The 13771-nt window shown below is 45.4% G+C and overlaps 1 protein-coding gene across 3 annotated transcripts in view; it reads right to left on the reverse strand.

Annotated features, from left to right (window-relative positions):
- Window positions 1-5854, reverse strand: part of LOC135388521 (E3 ubiquitin-protein ligase UBR5-like) — a 272129-nt gene extending 266275 nt beyond the window's left edge. For all 3 annotated transcript variants that reach the window (XM_064618109.1, XM_064618108.1, XM_064618107.1), the window contains exon 1: window positions 5680-5854. In XM_064618109.1, coding sequence (XP_064474179.1) covers window positions 5680-5741 — 62 coding nt within the window. In that variant the 5' untranslated portion in view covers window positions 5742-5854. The remainder of the gene's footprint in view (window positions 1-5679) is intronic.
- Between the last annotated feature and the right edge of the window lie 7917 nt (window positions 5855-13771).

Here is a 13771-nt window from a genome sequence, read left to right on the forward strand (position 1 = left end):
AAAGGGACCATGAAATGATTTTCGCGAATTCCGAATACTTTGCCGGAAACTGTTCTCATGATCCCTCAGTATCATACACGCATGGAGTTTTAACCGTATTCGGTGCACTGGGGGCGCAATTACCACACAAAAATAGTGGGCGGCGTGCTGGACACATCCCTTCAGAGCAAGGTTACGTCATCAATGACCAGCCCTCTCAACAAATTGTGGACGACCGAGAGCACACACCCCACGAAACCACGTGGGTGCATGGTTTCAGTTTGCACAACAATGCCGTCGTATATCTGCTGTCGAAATCGACGCCGTACAAATATGGCGGAACGCAAATTGTCAGCAATGGAGGAAAAGGTTATGCGACACATACAGCGTCTAAAAATCGTTCTGTACGCAGCAGCTCCCAAAAGGCCACCGACACACACATTTTCTGATGAAGCCGCAGCTCAGAGAGGAAAGCTTGCTTCGGTAAACATGCTGACAATCAACAGGTACATTACACTTCTGGTAGGAATCTGTGTCAACGACTGGATACGATCTTAGCTTGAGGTCACATTAAAACATATTTCGTGGCGAAGTTTGCAATTTGCTCGCAAAAGACCGTCGACAAATTGGCAACATTCCCTGTGTATGATGACACGGCCAGTTTGCCTCACAGGCGGTCGTAGCAGCCGCTGTTCACGGCCTTAGTTAATGTAGAATATTTTTGCTATTTGAACGATATTCAACTTCATATTTCACAGTGTGAATGCTTTAGTACAGAGGAACAAATTGAAAATGATCATAGGTTTGTCAATTATCCTTTCATGGTCCCTCGAACCCACTGCCTTGGGATCATAAGGAAGACCCAACTGATCACCTGAGGCTAGTACCTCGACTACCCTCTACCGCACTACTTAACCACTACAGAACAGAAGACAAGGCGATGTCAAAAGTCTGAGTTTCCATGTAGTACAACCATAATGAGAAGACATTTAGGAGCAACTTTTATTAAAATCGTTAGAAGCGCTCATCCTGTGTGTTTGTCTTGAGTCTCCACTTTCTCTCGTCCCAGTAACGGTCATTACTGCGCTAGGAATTATTTTGATCTATGAATTTGCCAACTGGCCCAAGGTAAAGCTTTGTTTAAAACAATACTTTTTAATAAAAGTTGCTCCTAGCCATCTTCTCATTAGTGTTATACTTAAACGCTACCTCAAACCCAACCATACACCGTTATTCAGGTTGACATGCTGTGGAATTTAAAACTGTAGGGAGCTGTTTAACCACACACACTAATCATACAGTATCACTTAGGAGGCACATTTACAAAGGCAGATACAAGCATGGCTATTCAGAGTGTCAACATTGTGTCAGTGGAAGCTACTTGACAGAGATACCGATAAAGCTTGGTGAAAATCAGATGGCTCGAGCTAGAGAAAGCATCCTCTCGGAGTTCAGCTTATGGGTAGTGTTTCTCATATTCGGCGATTATAATTTTTGAAAGCTCTTAAATGCAACAAAAAATTAGCAAAAAGCAAACATACAGTCTGCAACTGTTGCAACTTACAACTTAGGGGCAATTAGTGTTGCACGTTTGAAGTGGCTTATAACGCTGTGAGATAACAGGATTTCATTTCATTTCATTTATTTCATTTATTTAACCCTTAAAGGCCCGAGGGCATTACATAAGGGACATAGGCAAAGCAAAACACAGTAATGCTAATTACAATGTTACAATAACAATAATAATAACAATAACAAATTACAAAAAAAAAAAAAAAAAGACTACGATGATGATGCATCTCATTAGTGTACAGCCTACTTTGCAACTATCAAGGTAAGTCTAGTGATAATGAAAACACCTAACAAGTTAGTTCAGTGTTAATCTTTCAGGTGTTCTGTCAGAGACTGTTGAAAGCGTGTGTTATCTGTGATCGTCACTATACTGTTCGGCAGGTTATTCCAGAGGTCAATAGTTCGTGGTAAAAAAGAGTTTTGGAACGAAGTTGTAGAAGCATGAATTGGACAGATTTTTTTCAGGTTGTTAATGCGTGATGAAGACCGGAAGGGTTTCAATATCATGTCGTGTTTTATGTCAAGAGGGCTGTGGAAAAGTTTATGAAGGAATGTTATGCTGCCATGTATACGTCTTTGTTTCAGTGTGGGTAATTCGAGGGTATGCCTCATATCTGTGATACTGCTGTGCGGGTTATAGTTGTTCATTATGAACCTGATGGCGCGGTTTTGAATTGACTCCAATTCAGTGCTTAGTGTTTCCTGCCAGGGGTGCCATATTACAGATGCGTATTCGAGCTTGGGTCTCACTATTGTTGTGTACGCAAGCTTTTTAACAAGTGGTGAAGCCATACGGATGTTTCGCCTGAGGTAGCCAAGGGACTTGTTTGCACTGGATGAGATAGCACGGATGTGTGTGCGCCATGATAGGTCTGGTGTTAGGTGAAGTCCAAGGTATTTATAGTTATTTACCTGCGTTAGTACTGATGTTCCCAAAACGTAATTCAAGTTAGAAGGTTGGCATGACCGAGTGAAAGTCATCGACTTACATTTCGAGTAGTTAGCTTCCATTAGCCAGTCGGAACACCACAGATGAAAAGAATGTAAGTCGTTTTGTAATATGGCTCGATCATGTTCATTATGTATGCTTCTATATATGACACAGTCATCAGCATACAGGCATATATTGGACTTGATGTAGTTTGGTAAGTCGTTGATGTAGATCAGAAAGAGCAACGGACCAAGCACGGATCCCTGCGGTACTCCGGATGTTACTGGTGAAATGCTTGAACAGGTGTTATTTGCAATTGTGTACTGAACCCGTGAGTGAAGAAAATGCCGAATCCATTCTGAAACTGCGTTATCAATGTTTAGTCGAGATAGCTTGTGGAGTAAACGTGAATGCGGGACCTTATCGAAAGCTTTCGAAAAATCTATAAAAACAGCGTCTGTCGGTATCCTATTGTCCAAGTTAAGATGAATGTCATGAGTAAACCGTAACAGCTGTGTCTCACAGCTTAGTCCCTTGCGAAAACCATGTTGAGTGTTAGATAACAAAGAGTTGCTTTCAAGAAAATTAATAATAGATGAGTACAAAATGTGTTCCATGAGCTTTCCAGATACACTTGTCAACGAGATGGGTCGATAGTTTGATGGTGTATATCTGCTTCCTGATTTGTAAATTGGTGTCACGCGAGCAGTTTTCCAGTCTTCAGGAACAACACCTAGCCGAAGGGACTGGTTGAAAATGTCACACAAGAACAGTGATGAAACCATTTTAGTACTTTTAAGTATCTTAGCATTGATACCGTCGTCACCACAGGATGCTTTCTCTTTGTTGCCCATCTCCACCCTGCCTCGTAATACCTCGGAAAATATAATCGCCGAAAACGAGAAGCCCCATTGGCCAATAAGTTATTCTGCCAGCAGAAAATATGGGCCAATGTTTAACAAGAAACTGTCTACGCAGCAACTACAGTATCGGCTCTTACTGTAAACATTGCAGTGTATGGGTTGATGTGAATTGAAAGGAAAACTGTGGATGTGTATAGGATAGGAATACTGCCTCACTGCATGTTGCGTGCAGCTGCTGTTCCTGCAAATACACCTAAAGTTAAAGAGTTCTACCATACTAGCTGAGGGGTCCACCCTTCTTTAAACACACGCAAGCAGCCCTGTATCAGGTCACCCAACATGCCTGGCATGGGCAGAAAGCGCATCTCGAGGCAAACAGAGGGCTGAAAATCACATTCAATACATCCAACTATAAAGAAAAACAGTGAGGCGTAGAAACAGTGGAAAATTTTATAAATGGAGCGGCTTTGTGATTTTTTAGCTATACATTCCCAAAACCTTGAACCTCAAGAAGTATGCAGGCAATGCACCACCAGATCGACACTATGCAGGAAAATAATAAGCATGTGTCTCTCTTAGTTAAAGATACCAGGCCTGTGAGCTGAGCAGAGCAGTGCTCAAAATCTTCAACCTAGGGTGTTTATTTTTTAAGAAATAACTATCTACAATTTTCAAATACTTCCACTAGTGATATGCTGCCTAGACACTATGAAGGGAAATGCCTCAGGACGAAAGTCACAGATATTTAGAACAGAGACTTTTCTAAATATCGGCAGCTCTCATCCTGAGGCACTTCCCTTCATATTTCCTTATCGGTTCTGGATTTTCTACCCTTCTACATTCCTAGACACTAGTTTTTTTACACGTGTTGGAAAGAAAATAATTGAAGATGTTATGCAGACCAAACCAGCCTGGCTTGAGATGGAATCACCTTGTACTCCGTCCACAGTGTTACAATACAAGCCTATCCTACCTGAAGGAGAAAAACGAAATCTGGGAATTTACCACACATCCTAGAAGCTCTATCTGCATATGTGCCGCATCTTTCTGGCTTGGTCAGCAAATATGTGCATAACGTAAAAAGAGATAAAAGAGCAAGAAAGCAGATGAGCTAGTAGTGACAGTTTTCTTCTCACTGTTTATGATAAAATGTATTTTTATTCGCACAACCTCCCCCCCCCCCCCCTCTTGCGAGGCTGAGGAATACAGGACCTTCAAGACTATGTCAGTCTCAAGGTTTTAAGAACAACTAATATGAAAATTTATTGTAACAGGAACAACACAAATCCGCATGTGACAGTGCAGTGTGAAAGTAAATGATGCACTACTGCCAATCTCCAGTCCTCCCCGATACACAGAGTTTGTCTGTTTGACTGAAGCAGTCAGTAAGCTTGATGCTTTTCTGAAGCCTGCCTAGAATGCTAAGGCCTGGTTTCACCAATGCTGGTTAATTTTAAACCGAGATCAACGTCTGCTGAGGGTTGGTAGTTGACACTCAATTATGTTTTGCGAGTGTTAGTTGGTGACGTGATGAATGTTTCAGTGTAATAAATCCCTTTGGTGAAGCAGAGCCGAGTTAAGCGTTAAATTCAAGTTAAGGGACTGTTGATCGCGATTCAAATGTTAATCGCTGTTGGAGAAACCTGGCCTCTGACAGCTAGGGAAGCACCTAGTTTTCACTTGGCAACTGCCATTGCTGTGTATGAATAAGCGCTGAGACAATACAAAAATATAGTACAGCATTGAAGATGCTGCGTAACAAACCGTTCCATCCAATAAATTATTGAATAGACAATGCTTATAACAGTTATTTTTTAAGTCGTTACAGGAGGATGAGCAACAAGAATCTTGCACAAACAGTGTCAACCTCAAAGGCCTAGTGATAATCGTAGGTTTGCGAAGTAAACATTAAGAGTACTGTCACAGCTCCATTATACGACACAAATAAACCTACTGTTGCTGATGTGTTACAACTGCCAGCAAGATCATGTTCAATTGTCCAACACCTTTCTACACCCACCACCAAACAGAAGTAGTTCAGATAAGCTTTCATTAAACCAATGTGAACGACAACGTAAGTGAAGTCTGAGGAAATTCAAGCCGATGGCCGAACGCCGTCGTGTAATACACCGCAACACCAGTATAATTATCATAGCTAGTCAACACCTGACACTACATCTGTTACGTAATCGAATGTAGAATAACTCCGTGAAAGAAACATGCGTCGGAAAAAACAATGAATGGAGAAAAAGCAATACACAATGCATTAAACAACACGCTTCCCGCACATTAAGGCTTAGCACTCCGCTCTCCGTCACAATGTTTTCACACTACCTTTCATTTAATTGATCTTCATTTCCCGGCAATGCGAAGGCCAAAAAGTGCAGAGATGTCATTATCCCGAAGTTGAAATGTGTTTAGCTGATACACATGTTAAATTTATTTTAAAAACTGGCCTATATGAAGCATGAACAGTATCAAACAGACGTATCTACACAGTAAGTAAGCAAGAAGAAAGAGTTGCCCAGCGTTGGGAGACTGCAAGCTGAATGTCCACTGAAGACGGCTTTGGGATTCCTGCAAATGAAATCATTCCTGCGGCAACCGGCACAACACCGTTGAGAGGTGATACCGTATGTTATGTACGAGGGGCGTTCAAGTCAAACCGGGACTTTTCATTTTTCGCAAAAGTGAAATGAACCTACAGGCGAGAAATTTGTTTTATTTTTCGACGTAATCTCCAGCTGCACTAATGCACTTGTCCCAGCGTTTCACGAGGACTTGGATGCGCCAGCAGTGTAGAAATCCTTACCGGCGCGGTCAAGAACGCGGTCCAATCATGGCTGCTACAGCCATGATTGGACCGCGTTCTTGACCTCGTCGTCACAGCTGAAGTGGCGGCCCCCAAGGAACGCCTTCAGTGGCCCGAAGAGATGGAAATCACTGGGGGCGAGGTCTGGACTGTAAGGGGGATGTGGCAGCAACTCCCAGCCAAGTTCCTGTAAGGTGCGTGTCGTGAGATGCGCGGTATGCAGGCGTGCATTGTCCTGTAGGAGGAGGACTCCTTTGGTGATAAGGCCCGGCCGCTTTTGCTTCAGCGCCTTATGCACATCCCTGAGAACCTGGCAGTAATATGCACTATTGATGGTGGTCCCACTGGGAAGAAAATCAACATGAACAACGCCAGCCTTGTCCCAGAAAACCGTGGGAAAACGTTGGACCTTCTTAGGAACTCTGACACTGGGCTCTGAGCCGCTCCGGCCGGGATCGTCCTGCACTGACGTACGGCGGTCTCGGAACCGCTTGCACCACTCAAACGCTTTGCTGCGGCTAAGTGTATCGTGGCCATATTGAGCCTGAAGTCTTCTGTGAACTTCAGATGACTTTATGCCTTCATTCACGAGAAACTTCATGACAATTCGCTGTTCGATGTGCGCGCTTACGCCGTTGTCGGCCATCTTGTCCAGCACGTGTCTTCTGTTTTGCACAAACTTTGGACCACCACGTGGTGAACGCGGACGCCTGTCGCGTGTGAAAATGACGAAAAAGAAGTAGCGCGAGCCATTTGTACACTCAGGAGACAGAAAGTCCCGGTTTGACTTGAACACCCCTCGTATATCTTCCTGACACACGCAGTGGCCGTGATCCACGAAGAGAGATTGGCCAGGGCGATACGGAATTATGTGAAATGGATATATCATTGAGTAAAGAAGTTAAAAGAAACGTATGCTGTCTTTTTTTTTTTACAAATTTTTATCGGAGGAGCATAGAAGTCTGTATTGTCGTTGAGCGGCCAGGCGGACATCCTCTCGAAGAGAGTCTGTAAATATACAAGATTACTAATTACCTAAAATTAATTAACTCCTTAAATAGGGGAATTTCGGGCTAATGCGAGATGCCAAATTGGAGACAGCCCTCGTTAAAAACCATCCCATTTTTAAATTCCCCAAACGCGCACGTGTGCCGAATGGATTGCTATGCAAATGAGCCGAAACCACACCGATCGTGAGCGCAGAGAGGACCGAGGAGGACAGCGCTCATTTCACGTGAAAGGGCCTCGTGCTTTGGAGCGTTGCGAGTATAGAGGCAGTGCCGTGTATGCTAAAGGGGGTCTGGACATTAGGAGGTGCCTAAAAAAGAGGCTCGACCTGTCAATCAAACTTAAGCGCATTTCATTGGTTGCCGTTTTCCATGGGAGCTGCCATGACACCACATTTTCTCCAAGATGGAGGATGGTGCTTGGAACGGCGAAGCGCGCTTCGCCGGTAAAAAAAAAATGAATGGGTCCAGTTGGAAAATTCCGAATTGGTACCAACTGGTCGTGCTCAATTGGTTCCAGTTGTGTTTTCGGCTACCCATTGGTCTCATCCAATTGGATCCAACTGGCACCCCCATTGCAACTGACTGGCATACCAACATTTACCAATTGAAAACATGCTGGCCTCCCAGCTCGATCCAATGGGTTCTAGCCAACCGAACCGTTTGGACCAGTTGGTGCCAACTGGCATCCCAGCTCGATCCAATGGGTTCTAGCCAACCGAACCATTTGGACCAGTTGGCACCAATTGGCCTCCCAGCTCGATCCAATGGGTTCTAGCCATAGCTGGGCGGCCTCACTCATGAGGACCCTCATGAGGACGCCTCACCCTCACCTCACGACGATGAGGTGAGGGTGAGTGAGGCCAGACCACGCTGAAAGTTCCTCATGAGGACAGTCGTGAGGCATTGTCCCTCATGAGGCCCACCGTGAGGGCCCTCATGGGATCCCCGTGGTCATTTTTCTCAGTGTAGCACATAATCCCACTCGTAATGCAATGGCAATTGCCGAAATAAATTCGTCAAAAATTCGTGGAGATGAGCCCTTGGCTCCGCCCCTTTTTTGACGGCTCTAAGTTTGAGCGCAAAGCTGCGAAGAAAGGAGGTTACATTGACATGCCACACGAGGGGGGAAAGGGTTACAAGCCTTACCCACGGAACAAACACCCGCGGTGAGTGCGGGAATCAGAGCTATCTTATCAAAAATGAGGTCACCCGACGTGTTGGCAGGTAGGGAAGGAAATACATTTTTGGACCGTTTTGCACACCGGTCCAGTGAATGCAGTGAACAAGTAATCGGTAGCGATGGCAAGCACCGTGTACTCCAACCAAGAAAAAACAAGGATGATCATTGCTCTGGGGGCTGCAGGTATGAACTATGACAGAGCAGTCCTCAAATACAGTGAAATGCTTCCAGGAACTAAGGCGGTGAGCTCTTGTACCATAAGGCGTGCATTTGTGAGACTGTCCACAACAGGAAGTTTCCATTCCGGTACCCAGAGCCGGTCACACCCAATCTCTGCCAGTCAGTCGACACAAACAGAGCAGGCCCTGAAAGAAGTAGGAGATGATCTCCACGTAAAGTCTGCGCACTCTGGCAAAGTGAATACAGACATCAAAGTCAAGTGTGCTGAGGATACTACACAAGCACAAACTCCACCCATACCACGTGAGCCTTCATCAACATTTCCAGCCGGGCGACAACCAGAAACGGCTCGATTTCTGTAACTGGGTCCGATGTCGGACACAGGAAAGCAGAAACTTTGTGAACAGGGTCATTTCGGCTGATGAGGCCCACTTCTGCCATAGCGCTCAAGTGAATCGACACAACGCGCATTATTGGATCCAAACAAACCCCACACTGGCTATGGGACTGCAAGCATCAGTACGAGTGGGGATTGAATGTATGGGCCGGGATTTATAACGGAGCCATTATTGGGCCAATCTTTTTCACGGGACCCCTAAATGCCAACCGCTACTGTAGCGAAATTTTAGATGCCGTGTTCAGCGTTATTGATGACCTGCCTCTTGCTGAACAGACCCGCGTGTGGTTTCAGCACGATGGGGCTCCACCTCACAGCGCGCGGCGTGCAGTACAGCTGCTCCGTCACATGTTCCGGGAGAAGTGGGCTGGCCGATTTGGTCCAGTATCATGGCACGCCAGGTCTCCTGACTTAACGCCGATGGACTTTTACCTCTGGGGTCGCATCAAAGACGAAGTATACAAAAGCGAACCACGATCGCCGGCTGACCAGCAGGGGAAAATCACTGCTTTCTGCTCGTCGCTTTCCAGATCCGAAATAAAAAGGGCCGTGGAAGATACAATTCGGAGAGCCCACCTGTGCATTGCAGCAGATGGCGAACGCTTTTCCGCTAATGATAACACAAAGATAATGATAAGCTAATGATAAATCAAAGTACACAGGAAGTGTGTTGAATGTGAAGAAATCCGTAGCATGTTGAAGCAAACGAATTGAAAAAAGTAGAGAGCTGACAGGCGTTCGCGCATACAACTCTCTCTCTCTCACACACACACATACACAGGTTCATGACAATAAGGTGGTACAGAAAAACTACGAGACCGCTATCAGCGGTCATAGTGAAAACAGCCGCGTACGCACCCAAAAGCAAACAAACCAGGGATTCCCCTACACCCCCCTACGGGGGGTGTACACCCCCCTGCATTTTTGCAACACCCCCCCCCCCCCCCACGGAAATTTCTCAGGTGACCCCACCCAGCTCGGCCACCAACACGTTCTGGCAGTGAGTCCGCCGCAGCGAATTACATCCTGTACCAGAGGCGGAGAGTTTTCATTTTCCCAGGGGGGGCAAGGGCGCACCGCGAAATAAGTACTCCTGCGGGAGGGGGGGGGGGGGGGATATGTTTATTAAGAAAAAAAAGAAAGGTAAGCCAGATGGATGTCGGCGTGTTATTCAAAAAACAAAGTGAAAGGGGGAAGACAAAAAAGGAAAAGAAAAAGAAAGCAAAAGAAAACGAAAAGAAAGAAAGAAAAGAAAAATGAAGAACACAAAACTAATCACACGCTCTGGCAGGATCTTATGATGTATGCAGAACTGGTATAGAAATAAGAGGAAGGAAGAACAGAAAAAAAAGAAGACGAGAGAGAAAACAGAGAGAACGTAAACAGTGAACATGTGCACGACTGAAGGCATTACGCCTTTGAAAACTGAGTGCAAATGGAACAAAATGCATTGAATCCTCGGTGTTTGACCCGAAATACGCGCAATATTATGAATATGGTCAATGAAATGGACCAGCGGGAGTTGAACCAGCTCCCAACGGATATGCGTTCCGAAGATTCTACCGTTGCATCTCACTGGCAGCTGCAGGTACCTTTTCGACTGCTTTCGTTTCATTGATCTGATTGCTTTGGGCAAAATTCATGCAGTGTGTTGTGTCATCCTCTCTGTTCTTCGCCTCACCTTCTACTGTGATAATGAGTATGGTGGGCGGATACATATTTTACAAATTGCAAGATGCATTTTTGGGGTTGGTGCCTCTTCGCACTTTTGACCCGGGCGCTCCGAGCCCCAAAGGTTGGTGTCAGTCTCTGACTTCCCGGGGGAGGCGGCGCCCCCCCCCCCCTAGTTCATGTTCCGGGGCTCAAGGGCTCTCATTTCCACGATTTTCGGCGAATTTATTTCGGCAATTGCCATTGCATTACGAGTGGGGTTATGCGCTATACTGAGTAAAATGACGACGGGGAACACATTTCCGCAAAGAATACGTTAGATTGCCTTGGGAAATTTCGGAGTTCAATTCAAGAAATTAACTTTCCGTCAATTGAAATGAAATAAAAATATTACAAATATATGTGACAAAACTTACTGGCAGAAAAAAATCCCTTCATCGCATGTCTCTCCAGGGCCTACGTTTTTTACTATGAATTTCCATCAGGGTTGGTGGACCACCCTGTATGAAGGCTACCATGAAGAATCTCACTTCAAAGGGGCATGCGACTTTTTCATTAGTGACCTTACAGATAAGTCATGACTCTCTTAGGCGGTCACGTTATGTTGTTGCATAAGATAAAACCCCGAGAATAGGGAACACGATTTCGAAGTCGTGTTTTGAGCGCGACACTACCTCTTGTGGATTCGTTTTTCTGCCTGTTTACTGGAATAGCAGCCTCGTTTGGAGAGGCCCTGTACCGCGTTTTCGAAAGCGCGTGAAGCTGCCTTCCCCCGCTAATTTCGAATTATTGCAACTGAGCACACGCGTGCCATGCCCATGATCCCAATGCCCTGAAGTGAGGCTCGTGAGGGAAAAATTTGAAATGGAATGTGAGGGTGAGGGCGACTGAGGTTAAGTTACTGGTGAGGAAAATTTGGTGAGGGTGAGTGAGGCTGATAAAGTCCGTGCTTCGTGAGGTGAGGATGAGTGAGGCCGCAGGAAAATGCCCACCTATGGTTCTAGCCAATCGAACCGTTTGGACCAGTTGGTGCCAACTGGCCTCCCAGCTCGATCCAATGGGTTCTAGCCAACCGAACCACTTGGACCAGTTGGCACCAACTGGCCTCCCAGCTCGATCCAATGGGTTCTAGCCAACAGACCCATTTGGACCAGTTGGCACCAACTGGCCTCCCAGGTCGATACAATGGGTTAGAGGTAACCAAACCATTTTCACCAATTGGCACCAACTGGTCTCCTAGATCAATCCAGTGGGTTTTAGGCAGCCTTTTGGATGCAACGATTTGAAAGCTATTTGTGTCCTAATGAGGAATAACTGGCAACTCGTGATTTACCGACTGGTGTCTTACTGGTCATCAAAATAAACCCGAATGGTAAGGTTATTGGGTAAACCCAACTCCATACAAGTATTTATCGAATATGAGCCGACTGACAAAAAAGTGTACTATGCAACTGACTGCTGTCCACACTTCGTTGTCGCCTCGACGAAGGAATAGTACAATGCACAAGTACACCGCTAGGAGATGGTGGAAAATAGATGTGAATTTATTATACTGCATTTTTTGGCTAGAGTTAATGACTGTATAGTAGCATATCGATGGAGAGCTGAACTTTGCCATCGGACATATCAATAGAGTGCTTCAGTGTCCCTTGAAGGCCTGAAAACATATTCGGCAATTAGAGCTTGGGTACATGCTTGGTTGTCGAGCTGCCAACAAAGCATACTCTGCTGCTGTTACCCTCATATTCGATAGTATTTACCTTTTTGTAGAGTATCACCTATTCCACTGGAGTGCTTCAGTGTCCCTTGAAGCCCTGAAAGTATATACAAGCATGAACAGGACTAGCATATGTTCACTGTACATCTTACACATAGCTGTAATGCTTGTGCTGCCTTCATGTTCAGTAGTACCTACCTGCTGTAGCAAACGTTTTAGGCACTGTCATGTGCAAAGACTCTATATGAAATCTAAATAGAGTTGAGAGGAAAGTAAAGTGATTTCCACATTGTAAAATCATCAGTGTGACCCGATGGTCATCTGTGGAACGTCTAAAATCCCAAGCACTGGGCAAAAGAAAGAAATAACGACACGATGATTAATAAAATGCACGCACAAGCACTCTGCCTGAATATGTGCCGTACCGGAACCGCGAAGCGTACACGCAAATGTATTTTCTGTTTGACTTTAGCGGAATAGTCAAATGTCACGTGCGGTGTGTCACTTTCATTTATGACACGCGACACAAACCGAAATCACACTCGGATGTCGGAACGCTTCGACTGGGTCGGATTTAGAAGTTATAACAACGAAATGACTGAAGCGAACATACCTCTGAGTCCGGATCGCTGGGCGGTGGTAGGCGAAGCTGACGCCCGGGTTTGTCCTGTCAGTATAACCGTATAACGTCGACGACGGCATGGACACTAAAGTTTACGAGCACACGGTTAGTATTCAGGGGTAGTCATTTATCACGAACGCACTGAATTACGCGGCTGAGATGTCACCGCGTCTCTCGTGGCCGTTGGTCGGTCGCGGTATGGTCAAGGTATATTTAAACAGGTAGCGCAACTCCCATAGGCCCCTGTGTCTTCAGAATGACGCCATGATAGAGACGGTCAGCGCCATCCATCCGTTGCGCGGACTACTACGATTGTAAATAAATGACGTCAGAGACGACGTCACTAGTATGAATAATAAGTAGTGCATAATTAGCCATCCACGTTTACACTGGTCCACTTCGCTTGCCTTGTATTCCCCTTTCCGCGCCCAGTCAACAATACCAGACGAGAACACAGAAAAATAAAGCATATCATATTTAATGAATCATATCAATTCCAAATACATACAGTTATCACAGATTTTGATAACTCCAAACAGAAAGGCGTCGTGATGACCACAAAGAAATTAGAAAGGCTCACATAAGGCCCATTTCTCATCTAGAGCCGTACATCTAGTGATTAGACGTTTGCATTTATTGAATGAGTGGCCGTTATAGGTCCATTGCAACAAAACACAACATCGTTGGTGCACAGTTGGTTCCTGCCACGGTGTAAGAAGAGAGAGAGGTGTCTGGACGGAGCTCCTACGGCGGTCGAAATTGTGTTCGTTGTTCGCCACAATGACGCCAGAGGCGCTGCGCGGTTGAGGGCCGGATGCGTGCGATTCTCATGCTGCC

The sequence above is a fragment of the Ornithodoros turicata genome, chromosome 3 (assembly GCF_037126465.1).
Source record: "Ornithodoros turicata isolate Travis chromosome 3, ASM3712646v1, whole genome shotgun sequence".
Taxonomy (NCBI): Eukaryota; Metazoa; Arthropoda; class Arachnida; order Ixodida; family Argasidae; genus Ornithodoros; species Ornithodoros turicata.